Source organism: Oryzias latipes, chromosome 22 (assembly GCF_053564925.1).
Source record: "Oryzias latipes strain Hd-rR chromosome 22, Olatipes_Hd-rR_3.1".
In the NCBI taxonomy this organism is placed as follows: domain Eukaryota; kingdom Metazoa; phylum Chordata; class Actinopteri; order Beloniformes; family Adrianichthyidae; genus Oryzias; species Oryzias latipes.
Genome location: NC_136258.1, coordinates 2910581 through 2925432, shown reverse-complemented (window position 1 = coordinate 2925432; position 14852 = coordinate 2910581). Strand labels below are relative to the sequence as shown.

The 14852-nt window shown below is 46.6% G+C and overlaps 2 protein-coding genes across 3 annotated transcripts in view; one reads left to right on the top strand and one right to left on the bottom strand.

The window, feature by feature from the left end:
* The window catches only part of si:dkey-16j16.4 (uncharacterized), a 36521-nt gene extending 33314 nt beyond the window's left edge, over positions 1–3207 (top strand). For both annotated transcript variants that reach the window (XM_011490800.4, XM_011490801.4), the window contains one exon: positions 2207–3207. In XM_011490800.4, the coding sequence (XP_011489102.1) occupies positions 2207–2332 (126 nt within the window). In that variant the 3' untranslated portion in view covers positions 2333–3207. The remainder of the gene's footprint in view (positions 1–2206) is intronic.
* A 2943-nt stretch (positions 3208–6150) lies between these two features.
* slc4a1ap (solute carrier family 4 member 1 adaptor protein) lies at positions 6151–14784 on the bottom strand. The gene is made up of 14 exons (XM_011490799.4): positions 13960–14784; positions 12681–12879; positions 12470–12598; positions 12332–12392; positions 12128–12267; positions 11892–12052; positions 10106–10175; positions 9849–10038; positions 9642–9738; positions 9359–9572; positions 9081–9167; positions 8348–8424; positions 8169–8265; positions 6151–6920 (listed from the first exon to the last, which is right to left on the bottom strand). The coding sequence occupies exons 1-14, from the start codon at positions 14746–14748 to the stop codon at positions 6871–6873; spliced, it is 2361 nt and encodes a 786-aa protein (XP_011489101.1). The 5' UTR covers positions 14749–14784; the 3' UTR covers positions 6151–6870.
* Between the last annotated feature and the right edge of the window lie 68 nt (positions 14785–14852).

Below are 14852 nucleotides of genomic sequence, written 5' to 3'. Positions count from 1 at the left end.
GCTATTGCTATTCCGGATAACTTGAACATTAGAGGAGTGCATCGATATGGTGTGGAGGCAAAGGTCTCGTTTTATGCAGATGACCTACTTCTCGATGTCTCTGACATCAACCGGTCAATACCTGTGATATTAAGTCTGCTATCTGATTTTAGGAAGTTATCAGGATATAAACTTAATTTGAGCAAAAGTGAAATTTTCCCCCTGAACTCGCGTATTAATGCATCTTCCCTGCAAAATTTCCCTTTTAAATTGGCAAATGACAGCTTTTTACATCTTGAGTGACAAAAAAACCACAAGACTTATTCAAAGCAAACTTTATCCCTCTTTTGTCAAAAACTAAAGATTTTGAGCGCTGGTCTTTTCTTGAGTTGTCTTTAGTGACTGCATGTAGGACTGGAGCGTGGACTTCAGGTTCCGATTCCCAGGGGTCGCAACAGTGTGGGTCCTCAGGCAAGACCTTTCCCGCTTCTGCCTAATGGAGGCCCAAAGCTGGGTTTTCCTGCGCCGGTCCCCAGCCTGGATCAAATACAGGGTTGTGTCAGGAAGGGAATCACGACTCAGTGGAAGCTGATTTACTGGAGCGACCCCGGAGGGGAGATGCTGAAAGGGGAAGAACTTGAAAAAAAGAGTCAAGGGTTAAAAGTCAAAAAATGGTTAAAAAAAAAGTTAATCATATATGAAAATATATTCAGTCAGTAATCAAAGTGTAAATTCTAATGTTAAAAAATGAGCCATTTTATGAAACCATAAGATCCACTTGTTTACTGTCTGTAACAACAAACAGAAGCTTTCACTGATAGAACATCCCTGCTGTGCATCACTGCTGCATGTTCAACTTTGTTGTTCCAATGTTGACCGCTTTATGCAATTATCTTATATTGTGCCTCATCAGCATAAAATAAACATATTTTTTACTGAGAAAATCAAGTAACTCAATTAAAACAGCCACCTGTTGCTGAGTAGTAGGCCTGCTGAAATCTACTTGAGTCAAATAAAAAGAATCAAGTAGATGGAACTGAGTAAAGGTGAGTCACTCAGAGTTGGGCTGACATGAAGCTGTCAGCTAAAGAACGTAGCAGAAAGGGTCTTTCATGTTGCTGTAGCTTTTGTCAGCAGTCTGACTCTTCTTCACGCCTTGGCCTACATGGTTTTGGGAATTGTTGCCGAGTTACTGTAGCTCTCCCTGAAGACGTCGGCTCCAGTCACCTCCACACCTGTGGCCTCCTCACACATGGAAGCAGTCAGCTGCAGCGCCGCATGGAGTCGGCTCGCTGCACCTTCTCAGACGTCTGCAGGAAAGGCTTCCCCGCTGCCAAACCCAACAAAGTGATTTCCTGCCGTTTCCCGTGGGGAGGAAACGCACTGAGGCGGTGTTGAGATGTTTTACACCCCCTCAGGGGTGGATGAGAGGAGTTTCTGCAAATGGAAAAACATTTGTACCCAAACCTGCCGTGAGAATGAAACAAAGTGAGTGTAAAAACCGCGTCCATTCTTTCACAGCCTTTTGACACTCAAAGAAAGTGAAAATGCATCTTTGGAGTTTGTCTGAACCCTGGCTGAGCTGAGACACTCGCAGCTTATGCCTTAGTCCCAACGGCCTTTACGGGTGGACGCGGAACTTCTGCAGGCAGAAAAAAGGCAAACCTGAATGAGCCAAAATGTTCCTGCACACTTTTCTACTGGCTGAGAGGGTTTAGTGAGCGCCTATACAACACGTAAAGGCAAATAAGGGTGAAGCGATTGACACACAGCCATATCCTACAGGTTTGGAGGAAATGAGACAATTCAAATGTAGTTTGTGTGTTCATCCTACACATGTACGCACCACCTGCAGCATTTGCACACGTTCCGTAAGGAGCCAGGACCCACACCTTACCAACAACTGAGTGCGGTGTAAGGACCCCAAACAACAGCTGTACGTCATAAGTGTGTGTAACTTACCTTATTCCTACAAATACTTTGCGACACACTTACCACACGCACAACAATGGTACGTTCCATTTTCATGATGTCCTTTGAGGTGGCAGCAAGACACACCTACATCCCCCATCTACGCACCTGTCCTACAACCCTCTACAGGCCGGGGCAACCCCAAAACCCACAGCAGCTGTATGGGCTAACCCCCCCGTACACCTGTGGTTAAAGTATTAGCAAACTTTAGCTCCTCCCACTGACGCCTGCTCCACCTCTTTTCTTCTGTCCTCAGAATTTGACCAGCAGTCGTCCTCCGCCCAGGTACACCAATGACCCAGCCATCTTCGCCTTCCGGTCCCTGAGCACAGTGCCCCCCCGCAGCCCCATGACGCCATCGGACGATGCTCCGTTTTCATAAGCCGGTCTGTCCTCCTGCCAGACACCAGCTGACACCGCCCCGCTCCTCTTTACCCCCGGCCAACTGCTCTTTGTTGTGGCTTCAGCGTCATGAGGGAAACGAAGCGCTGGTAGAACTGCCTCTCTCTCAGGTAATCCCTTCTGTCACTGGAACTGTTGCTGACGGGCAGCAGGAACATCTGAACAACACAGTGGCCTAATGGAACATCACAGATGTGTGGTGGCTCCTGCAAACAGCACATCCTGAAGCAAATGTTGAGCCACTCCCCCTGAAACCTCAGTCTCAGTTAGAATGAGTGATGCATGTTAGACAATCAAAAGGCTCCAAGGGTTCTTCCTGTGTAAGATTCTTACCAGCTTCCTATCAAAGCAAAGGTTTGCTGCATTGTCGGTTGTTGACACCAGACACTGCTAACATTTCTTAAGAACACCTTGTGTGGGTGCTCCAGGTAAGGTAAACTGTGGCTATAGCTGAAGAGTCAAACTGCAGTGATGTTTGTTTCTTAATGAAAGCTTTACTGCTCTCCTGTCTTCTTGCATGACTTTGGCTGTTTTGCAGAAAGACAGCTCTGTAAAGTTTACGTATAGTTGACTGCACCTTCCTCTTGACCATCATGTATTCTGCATAGCCTACCTATAGCGTACATGTAGTGTGCCATTTCTGTTCTCCAATATAGAACCTCAGTACTTTCCAGCTGGAAGAGGACCACTTGTTGCTGATCTCCAAGAGTTTGTAAAGATCTCTCAATGCCTTGGCCCGACATTCCTGTTGTGATGAAGGAAACTTAAGGTTTTTCTTGAGTTTATGTAACATTGTGACGTCTCTGTCCACTGCTGAACAAAAATGAATGAATAAAGTCCAGTGGCCTCTTTTAAGGGGGGATGTTTGTCATTGTTTTTCAGATGAGGTTTCTGATATTTATCCTTTGACTGTATATGAGAACTGGACTGAGCGGCCCCTCCCCCCTGGCTTTCCAAACAAGAAGTACCTGCTTGAGGAAGCCAAAATCCCATAGACTTCTATAGAGAAATAAACGGCTACAGTCAGGTCCATAAGTAATGGGACAGTGACAACATTCCAACATTTCTGACTCTATACAACACCACAATGGATTTGAAATGAAACAAACATGATGTGCGTTAACTGCAGACGGTCAGCCTTAGTTTCAGGGTATTTCCATTCAGAGTGGTGTAGGAATTACAACAGTTTGCATGTGTGCCTCCCACTTGTTAAAGAACCAAAAGTAATGGGCCAATCGACTTCTCAGCTGTTCCTTGGCCAGGTGTGTGTTATTCCCTCATTATCCCAATTACAATGAGCAGATAAAAGATCACACAGCCACTACATACATGTTGCGCATTTTCCACGTACGAAATTTTGGTCTTTCATGATACATGCTTGATAGAGTTAATACATAGATGTTTATTGCATTGGTCATTCATCATTGTGTGCAGATGTCCATCAAGGGTTTTGGCCGGTGGGTCTAGATGGGAATTTGGTTTTGAGCTGTTCAAAATCTTTGGTCGGTTGAGAATTACGCAGTGTACGCCTATTTGGCGTAAGGAGGAAAAGTACATAATTCTTACACAATTGGGAGATTTTCTTTTTTTTTTTGGTGAGCTGCATGTGCAAATTTGTGGCTTTCCACAACTGTTCCACGTATGTCTTACTGACTTTTCACACATGTACCTCCAATGTATAACTTTTATATCACCAAATTACGTCATTGACGCACAAATTACTAATGAATTACATGATTGCGCACTATTCATGTTGCATGGTGATTTACGTGTTCTTTGTGTTGTTTATTTGCACTTTGGAAAAGAACACGACTGTTTCTTTTTCTGACATATTTACGTTTGACCAAATTGTATCCGTTCAATGTGCTCAAACTGAGGTGGAGGCTGTGTGGCACGGCCTTAAGAAAAGCTGGGCTGCTGTTTGGACCGGACCAAGAGACATCCCCGTTCTTCTTCTCCACCTTCATATTTTTAACAGGAAGTACCTAAAAACGCGAGGAATAAAAAGATAAAAGCAACTTCTATTTTATTGTCGCTTATAACAGTTCTATTCATTTTTTAGGCTGTGTACTGAATCATGTGAAAGGAAAAGACGCACAAAGTCCCATTCATTGACCTAAATGAATACAAACTAGATATTTAGTAAATACCTTTTAACAGAGAAACTCTTTAATATCTTTCTGACACTTTTTATTTTTTTAGCTAACAAAAACTAAATGTCTAAATAATATAACAGCTTCCAAACTTAAAAACCTGCATTTTGTTTTTTGTGGTTAAAAGTGTCCTTCATTTATTCAGGTGTTGTTCAAAGTGCTGTGGGTTACATGTTCACAAAGAAAAACCATTCTCACTCTGGTTCACTTTCAGCCAATTAACTGACTCGACTAAGAAGCCAAACTGTGATTGAAGGTCTTTTTGTTTGCATCACATCTACATAAAGACAGACAGTAGAGACACAACAGGAAGAGAAACTGACAGTTTGACAAACTGATTATTTCCAGATTGAGATTTTTTTACCAACATAATCCTGTTTGTATCTGTAGTCTTCAACAGTTTGTTATTTATGCATATCTGTACCGTTTACGTCCCTACTTAAAACCCTTTTTTTTAAAAACAGTTTTAAAAAATAAAGTGAAGTTGAATGAAATGTCAGGTGTCCTCAGAACCACGAGCTTAAACCTCCGGTGTTACCAGATTATCTCCAGCCTTAGTTAAATTCATGTTTACAGCCCTTTCCATATCACAGAAATCTTTTTTTTTTTACATTTTGTTATTCATTTTTTCTCTCTCTAGCCATCAGTCCAACCTTCTACCAAGTCAGTGCGAAGTAAACTAACACTTCAGTGAACCAAGCGGCACTTGCAGCTTGTAAATAGATTTTAATCAGGTAACTTTAGCTCAAATGCTTCATTTTCCTACAAGTTCATCTATAAACAAATCCCTGAAAATTATTCATTCACCTATAAGGACTGGACTGAGTGATATCCGACATAGGAAGTACCCACTGGCTCCAAGAAGCCAGAATCCCAGACTGTAGAACCCGCTGGCCATCTGGTCCAAACATTGACTGAACTGAACTGAGAGAGTGACGTCACCCGTAGAGACTCAATCAAATGAAGACAATTTAGTCACACTTTTTTGGCAGTAACCCTTGTGTTATCCTTGGCACTGTAACATTGGGAGTTGGGTCATCTAGACCCACTAGACAGTGCTCTGAACCTTTTTTCTTCAATGATTTGTGATCTTCACTGGTGTCCATGGATTACATGAAATCTTTCCACCTTTATCCACCTTTGTCATGGTAGGGAGAACACGTCAATGGTCATCTTGACCCCATAGGATAGCACAAGGGCTAAACTGACCAATAGAATGACTGGGTAACCGCTGTTAAGTTCTCTGTAGAAGTCTATGGGATTTTGGCTTCTTGGAGCCAGCGGACACTTCCTGTTTGGGGGTTAGGGTCACTCTTTCCAGTTTTCACATAGTCAATGGTCTCAACATTTGACAAATTTAGTGTCAACAGCTTTCAAGTGGGCCAATCACTGCTTACTGACGACATCTGGGTCCAACATGGCGTGTGAAAAAATGGCAAACGTTCTCGTATATAAGTTCTTGTTGGTACGGAACCTCGGGGGGGATTCAAACGGGGAAAGAAAGCGTCCTGGAAGTTTGCTTACAGGTCCGTTTGGGCCAAGTTGGATCAACAACAAAGTCTTTGTGTGCACGACTGAGACTAAATATGTTTAGGAGTGAAATGTCGGCAGTACTGTTTGGAAAAGTCAGTAAACTGAGCAGATGTTCAGTTCTGTACAGACACTTTTATTCTACACGTATGTAACAATATCCAACAGTTTCATGTGTGTTGTGAGGAGGGAGAGCGTGGGAAATGTGGCAGCAGAGCCACAGAACACCAAGCTGGAGTTTGGAGGGACTAGTGCTGCTCCACGCGCTCACTCTTCCTCTCTCGTTAAGACAATCTTGTTAAAATGATAACTTTGAAGAGGTTGTGCTGCTGGTGTGTGTAGATACAGACACACACACACACACACCCCCCACTTAGTTTGAGTCATTATCAGCTTACGTTTCATCCAGTAATCCATCCAAGTGTCCAGATGGCCAGAAAAGCTGCTCCCTCCCTCCCTCCCCGCCACACACAGTCCCTCCTTTGGAGAAAAAACAGGACGGTTGCACCAAACTGAGCCGGGATGGAATGGACGTCAGGTCCTGACAGCTAAAACTGGAAAGCTCCGGAGATGCCCCCTCCCTTTCTGCCCAGGTGATGCAAGATTTCAAAGCACACATTTTCTGTGTGTGTGTGGGGGGGGGTCACCCCCCCAGGTGTGGGCTGAGGTTCGAGGCGTGTGAAGAAGGAGCGCCATTTCCCCAGCTTGATCCTTGAGATGAAGAACAGGGGCTGAGGAAGATGAAGGGGGTCAACCGTCAGGGCTGAGGAGGCTTTGTGCTGGTGGGGGTCTGCCTGCTGAAATAAAGCAGGTGGATGGGGGGGGGGGCTCAGTCTCAGTAGCCGTATTTGTCGTTGAGGTGAGTTCGGCCGTCGCCCGTTTGACCTGCAGGACGCAGAAGAGGGTTTCACGTCAGGATGTGAACTGAGCATGTGCAAGAATCTGGTCATCAGAGGATGAGCATGACTCAGCCTTTTCTTTTCAGTCTCAGCAGCACTCAAGCAAACAGTTGCATCATAAAAACATTGATTCCTCTCCAAGCAGGAAGGCTTCCAACTCGATGAATCTCCGTTTACGTTTCGCTCAGCGATGTGCGTTCAAGCGGTCACGCTCAATGAAAGGTCGACATAAACGTACAGAAATCCGTGTTCATGCGTAGCTGCACACGTTTCTGCTGCTGCTTTAGGGCTCTACATACCAAATGCGTTGCCGTTGAACGCACATTGCAGGTAAAAACCAGGTTGAACTTTGACCAATCAGGGACTGCATTACAGTTTGTTCTTGAACATGTCAGTGTGTCTGTAGCTTCAGAGTTACGCATCCCAGAGCTGCAGTCATTTCTTTTACAGTGACCCCTCGCTATAAAACGGTTTACTTTTCACGGTTTCGCTACTTCACGGATTTGCATCATGCACGATGTTCTGCATTCTGATTGGCTAAAAAGTCCCTCTGCTTCTTCTCCACCTGTGCGTCAATAACGCTGCAGTTTAATATGTACACGTATGTAAATCAGCTAATCAGCTCGTGCAAATTCTCTTGATGGTGGCAGGTCGGTGTGTAAGGATCTTTTTGCAAACCAGAAAAAAGAGCGACAACAACTGCCTATCTCTATGTTCTTCTCCTGAACAAACACAGCTGCACCGCGGGCTTCAAAAGGAGAAAACACTGCAGAGCGGAGTCAGGATGCAGCAGCTCAGTCTGAAGAGCAGTGAAATACACCTGAGTCACTATTTGTCCCACTGTACTTTGTACTTAATTCATAATCATTTTAAATTTTCTCCCGTGTAATTCAATTACTCGGGTTGTGGTGGGCGGGGCTAATCTCCGCATTTTGAAGCCTTCTGTTCACATCGATGATTAAAATTATTATTTGACAGTACAGAAGTTATTTGTTGAAAAAACTTTTCTAAAGTACTTTGATTTGTGAAACAAGTGCTTGAGCCTGTAAAATGGTTTGTTCTTTCTTTTCAATGTATAATAGAGAATTTAATTGTATAATAATAGTTAAAAAATAAAGGTTTCTACTTCACGGATTTTGCCTATCACGGGTTCTTTTTGGAACGTAACCCCCGCTAAAAACAAGGGTTTACTGTACTGTGATTGTGGTTCCTCAGCAGTGAGTCAGCAGTTTACCTGCAGGAGGGATCCACACTGAATAATCCGGGTCATCTTCTGGATACGATCCTGAGAGCTGCACTCCTGGGTCGCCTTTTGAACGGGATCCTGGAGGCTGCACCGCAAAAGAAGAATAAAAAGATTTCTCTGGAACTTTCTAGGAGCAAAGTGCATGATGGGTGTTTGTGCTGCCTGACCCTGCTGGGGCCCATCACTCTCTTCTTTTTAGGACCGGGTCCTGCTGCTGGCCCGGATTCGCCCTCAGCCCCGGATGCTGTGGAGGCAGAAGGAGACTTTGGGAAAGTGGACTATTGTGTTACTAAAAAGTAACATTTAGAAACACTGGGGCATTCCAGGCTCATTTGGTGTTTAACTTTAATGTTCTTTCTTTTCCACAGCAGCATTAAAAAAACATGAGTCACATTTGTTTGCACACCCACTCAGAGGAAAAGAGTGTTTTTAACATGTTCCTGTGGCATTTTTAGATGAAGAAAATGAAGCTTAAAATTGCATTTCTGGGTATTTTTAAATTCACATTGTTGTGAATCAGGAGCAGATGAAAAAAACGGCGTTTGAAAAAGACAGCATTTGTGACAGAAAATCCGCTGGGAAGCCCGCTGCAACGGTCCCGCCCACAACTCAGAGGGGAATTTCTAACGCACTCCTGCAGAAATGATGTCCAAGAAAACAACAAGTTTCTTGATTTGAGCTAAAAACTGCAAAATCATCATTAAAAGACCACTGGAAATGCTTTGACAACAGATGATGGGAGATGTTTAAACAAACTGCTGCTGAGCAGATCTGTACCCCGCATGGACAAAAACCTCTCCCACTGACAACTGATCCCTGCTGATTCATGAGATCAGGGAGTTTGATTGTGAAAGCAGAGGTGGTAGCAATAATCTATCTGGATAGAAAAGCCCAGCTTGCCTGGCTTTGGGGGGGCTGCAGCCTCACTGCTGGACTCCACATCCTGCTGATCTGCTCCTCCACTCCTCCTGGTCTTCTGGCTTTGATCTTCAGACATGCAGGAAGAGACCAGCTTAAAGCAGGTTTCATGAACAAAACTTCTCCCTTTGCTCCAAACATGACCGTTTCCAAAAAGCTGTTGGGTTTGTGTGAAATGTATGCTGCCCCCTAGTGGCAACATGCAGAACATTTTGCCTATGCAAGTCGAATAAAAGCCCCCGTGTTGAATGGAGAAGTACCTGACACCTCCCTGCTCTGGTCTTTTGTCTTCCTCAGGAGAGCATCCTCCTTTGATGAAGACTCCTCAGAAGCGGGTGTAGTCTTAGCTTCATCTTCCTCATTTTTGTCTGCCTCCTGCTCTTCTTCCTCCTCCTCCTCTTCCTCGACACCAGGCGGAAGTGCCTTCATGTCAAAAAGCTCGGCGGGCAGGATCGGCCTCTTCGGGGGTAGCGTCTGCGCAGCAGAGGAGAGTGTGAGCAGACAGCAGCTGGGGGGGGTTGGGGCAGACGTGCGAGCACCGACCCCGATGGTCCCCGTCTTCAGCTTGAGCTTCCTTCCTCCCTTCATGGCTCCAAACAGCGGTAAGGTCTTCTTGGGCTTCTCTGGGTCCAGGCTGCCGCTGTCACAAAGATCAGCAGAGCTTTCAGAGAGGAACCCTCCCTTTTTGTGGTGATTACAACACGGCAAAGCCACGGTGAAATGCTTCTGGTGTCTTTGGCGCCTTCAAACCTCGGCAGCAGTGCAGGCATCTGAGCCGGCCGCGTCAGGTCCACCAGCTTCCGCAGATTCTGGGCCTCTCTGCGCAGGTCGGCCATGTGCAGGTGAAGCTTCCTGCGCTCCACGGCGTCCATAGACGCCTCACTTCTGACTGCGCTCATGAAGGCCTCCAGGGAGTCCTCCCCTGAGGAGGCCGAAGCATCTGCAGGCAGAGACGGAGGTCAGAGGGCAGCCCTTGATGCTGGTGTTAGCAGGTGGCGGCAGCTCACTTTTTTTGCCAGCGTTGAGCCTTATCTGAGTCTCACTCAGCTCCCTCTCCACCTCTGACAGCTTGGCCATCTGCAGAACGGCAAACACCAGAGTCACTAAGCAATTCTCAGGCTGAACTGTGGGAGACATGACAGGCTCTGCAACCCAACCTGTGTGACAATCAGGAAACCCAAACTAAGCCTTTCATCACTAGATACCTGTGAGAAGACCTAAGCTTTAAGCCTGGCAGCTGGACACAGCTGTCTGCAAGTGAAACATGTAAACACAACTCTGAGCTCGTACAGTCAACTTGATCAGGCTCATTTTTTTCTAAGGGCGTGCTGCAGGTCTTAGTGAACACTGACACATGTAAAGGTAAGTCGGGGTGAGACACATGCGTGTTGTAAAGATTTCTCATTTTTCTTTTAACCCTGCAGACTGCATAAGGGCGGTGCTCTCAGCGTGTGCAGTCTGACTGTTAAGGAAATCAGACAAGAGTGTAGTTTGTGTGTTCATATCATGTGTGTGACATATCACCTGCACAACCTGTGTGTAGCCTTAACCCTTGTGCTCTCTTGTGGGGTCCAGATGACCCCACTCCCAACGTTAACATTGGGAGTGGGGTCATCTGGACCCCACATGAGAGCACAAGGGTTAAGCAGCATTCACACCGTAGTACATAACATGCATTGGAAGTTAAACCAGATCAAACTTTGACCAATCAGGGACTTGGATTTGGTGGCAGCGTATGGAGGCCACCCCCTTTGATTCATGGACCTGTCAATCATCTGTAAACTGATCATCAATAGTTAATCAATAGTTTGTGTCCGGACAGATCTATGACATCAAGTCTTCCATATATTAGAGTCGGCCTGTGAAAGAAAAGCCTGGAGCAACATTCCCCAGATTTGCACCGCTGCAACATTTGGCCCAAGCTTCTTCCATCTGCAGGTGGAGGACATGCGCTGGTAAAGAGTGGAAAAAGAGGAGGAAGCCCCTCCCTGCTTTTCCAGTGTGAACAGCACAGGCTAACCTGCACTTAGCGTGTTCTTGAACGTGCATTAATGCCCGCTGTGAATTCGCTTTATGAATTCTGCATGATACACTTATCACATGCTCGACAATGGTACGATCCATTTTCTTGGGGTCCATTGAGGTGGTCTAATGACCCTCAAGGGAACAGCAAGACACTTCTGTACTGCTCTTCAGATGTGGCCACTCCTGTCTGTCACCCCCACGACCCCCTACGGGCCCGGACAACCCAAAACACCCGAATGGATCAACCGCATGTGACTAAGGCTTCGGTAAAGCGCTGAGTCATGCTGGTACCAGGTGAGATGAGGTAACACTTTTGTTTTCTGACCCATTCACACACTGGTGGCGGCTCCACTACCGAACACTGGCGCCAACCTTCCACCAGAGGCAAGGTGGGCTTAAGCGTCTTGGCCAAGGACACTTCGACACATGGGCGGGAATTGAACCAGTAATTTTCCGATCAGAGGTCGACCACTGCCCCACGGCCGCCCCAAGATGAGGTAACACTTAACACCTACGTACTGCAGATGCTGAACAATATGCAAGTGAGCTGAAAAGGCCTTTGCTGTTTTCCAACCACCATCCTTGAGTTGTATCCATTTTCCTCCACAGTGAACTTTAGTTTTGTCGTTGGAAGATTTCTGTCTGATCTCTGTGAGCTTCAGTCATTTTCATATCGGGTGAAATATAAAAAATCTCTTTTCTACTCAGAGAAGAGCTGTTGTTTTCCTCTGACTCCTGTGCTTTAGCTAAGCCCCAGCAGATGTTTACCAACGACTCGTAGGTCTCTGGCCGCTCGGCGACTTTTCCCGCCTTCTTCATCCGTTTTTGTCTCTTCTTTTCCACCGTCCCCGTCCGGTCCAGGAAGGTGTCATCGTCGCTGTCGTAGTAGTCCTCGTCTTCCCAGTTCTTCTTCTTGCGTTTGCGTGACACTGTAGACAAAGCCAGACTTGTCACAGACGTCCCAACCGCTGTCCGTCCCCCTTGACGCCCTTTCTGGCGCTCACCTGCTTCCTGCCGCAGCAGCCCCCTGGCCTCCAGCATGCGGCAGGCCTCCAGGCAGCACTGCACGGCCGCTTCTTTCTTCTTTCCCGTGACAGTCGCCTCAGCCACCAGCTGGCGGCCCAAAGCGTCGTCCACCGGCAGCCTGGAGAAGAGCGAGCATGAGCTCGGCACTCAACACATCGAAGACGGGCTTTTCCAGAGCTTACTTTATCCTGCACAGCCAGGAGCCGTGGCTTTTGTCCTCATACTCGAACTCCAGCTCTTCTCCTAAGATCAAAAACAACCGGGTCAGACGGCGGCGGGTCACAGTGAAACCCTAAGCGCTCTCTGTGTTAGAGTCCAACCCTCTCTGTCAAAGAATCCCTGCAAGGCCTTCTTCGGATCTTTGAGGTAAGCCGCTTCCTGATCTTCATGAAATTCTGTTGAAAAGGGGTTTTCCTCGCTCTCATCCTCCTCTGGAGCTGCTTCCTCATCTGAATCAGGGATTTAGGAATTAGATTTGTTAAAAAAAACAACAACAGAAGTCAGCTTCTTCCATCAAAACTCTGTCCTCACCCATCCCCCAGGTACAACCCAGATCCTGCTTAGACGCTTTTTCCTCAGCCGTGCTGCTTTGACCCACTTCCTCCTCTTCCTCCCCATCAGAGAAGTCTCCCATCATCCTCTTCTCCAGCTCAGCTTTCTGTCTGGCGGCTCGCTCCTTCAGCTCCGTCACAGTTAGCTCAGACTCCTCCTCTTCGTCAAATTCCGGACCCTTTAAAGACATGAAAACGTTAAGGTTGCTCATGAACATGTTGTAATGTTAGGCAGCATGGATGACATCTGAAGCATCCGTTCCTGCTGGGGTGGAGGCCAAATCTCAGGTGCTTCCAGATTCGCAGAACTTTCAACCTCCAAACAGGTTTGATGTACAAGTTGGACAAATAAGCTCCTCCCCTTTCAGATCAACCCTCTTCCTTGCTGAAAGTAGCTGAGGTCCAAACAGCTTTTGCTCCGTTTCACAGGCGAGCTCCATAAAAAGTGAGTGACGCCTCGCCGTAAGCCGTGCGTTCTGCACCTCGTTGGTTTGGTTCCCTCACTGGGGAGCCTTCATGGAGCTGCTGTGTACTCTGGTGCTCCCATTTTAACATAAAGAATGACTTCATTCATGTCAGGCATCAGGGCTGAGCGATAAGGAGAAGACCTGCTGATCAATATCTCAGTGACGAAGAACCCAGAATCCAGTTTTTCTTAAAAACTTAAATTGTGTATTTTACCACAAACCAAGTGGACCACAGAATGCTTGTGTTACACTGATGTCACCATTGGTTTTATGGTTAAACAAATATTCAAATAAAATAATAACCTGAAATGGATCCAGAACATCAGGTGAATTTTCCAGGTTCCTTGTATTTCTTACAAAATGATCAAATGTAGATTAAATGTGTGTACAAACAAACAGGAATTAATGTGCAAATTCATTCACATTCTAGTCTCCTAAAGTTCAGCCCACTGTTGTTTTTCCACATCAAAATAACCCAAAGAGAACATTATTGTGTTTTATCCACACATTGTTTGTACTGAAGAGATGGTGATTCAGTTTTTGCTTTTCCAGTATAGATTCTAGTCAATTTATTTCATCTTGCAGCAATGTTCTAGTCGTATAGCTCTAATGGATGAACAGCTGGCCTCATCCACATCTGGTTGGACTTATATGGATTAGACTCCAGTTGTTCTCTCACCTGGACACAGGTACATTCTAGAGCACAGTTGTGAACATCAGCAGTGCTGACTGTAAGTCGTTGGACTTTCTGCTTCACTAAAGGTCAGACCTGCAGGCTGCTCCCGTGTTTACCTGCAGAACAAACAGCCGCGTGCTCCCACCAAACTTCAGCACGTGCCCCACGCGCAGCCGGATGTAGGTCTTCGGGGGGATCTTGTTCTTGTTCACCACCGTGCCGTGCGTGCTCCCCAGGTCGTGGATGTAGAAGCCCCTCTCCTCCCCCACGCAGCCCTCCTGGCCGGCCTGGCTGCGGTACTGGATCACCGCGTGGTACCGGGAGATGGACGGGTGCTCCAGGGAAACGTCGCACACCGGCAGCCGCCCCACCACGAAGAAGCTGCTGTGGCTGAGCGGCACCGTGTCCACTATGGCGCCGTTCTTGAGGATTTCCAGCGCGTACTGCGCGTCTGATGGGGAGCCCCCCCACAGCGGCTCTGTGTAGGGGATAGGGGGGAACTTTCCAGCGGGGGGCCCTTTGGCAGGACGCACTTTCGCTTTGGACTCTGGTTTAGGATTGCTGCCGTCATTCTGGTCGTCAAGTTGCGTTTCGTTGCCTCCCTCAGACGTTTGGTTTTCACACACAGCGTCAGAAAGCGCTTCTTTGTCGTCCCCGCTTCTGGTTTCTGCTGCTTTAGCTCGGGTTGGAGCAGCGACGCTAACGCGTTTGCTGGTTATGGTAGGCGCCGTCAAAGCCGCCGGTCTCTTAAATGGGTCCTCGGTTTCTGGGTCAGTGGTCGCCGGACTCTCCTTGTCGCTTTTGCTTCCGTTATCTGTGGCTGAACTCCCGCTGGCTTTCTCTGCAGACTGATTTTCTTCGTCTGTATTTTGCTGGCTCGCGTCTGGTGGTGATGGGGCTGCCATCTTTATTTGGTGCAACAGTAAAAAGTGCCCTGATTTTCTGAGCCTTTCAAATATTAATTTGGGAATATTATGTTAAACCACAGCTTAAAAAAATAGTAAAATAA

Excerpts from the sequence above, each read along its gene's own strand:
- slc4a1ap (XM_011490799.4), bottom strand. The coding sequence starts at position 14,748 with ATGGCAGCCCCATCACCACCAGACGCGAGCCAGCAAAATACAGACGAA. Across the intron at positions 9,739-9,848 it reads ATGCCTGCACTGCTGCCGAG|CGGCAGCCTGGACCCAGAGA; the intron begins GTTTGAAGGCGC and ends TCTTTGTGACAG. Across the intron at positions 6,921-8,168 it reads AGTGTGGATCCCTCCTGCAG|GTCAAACGGGCGACGGCCGA; the intron begins GTAAACTGCTGA and ends TGCGTCCTGCAG.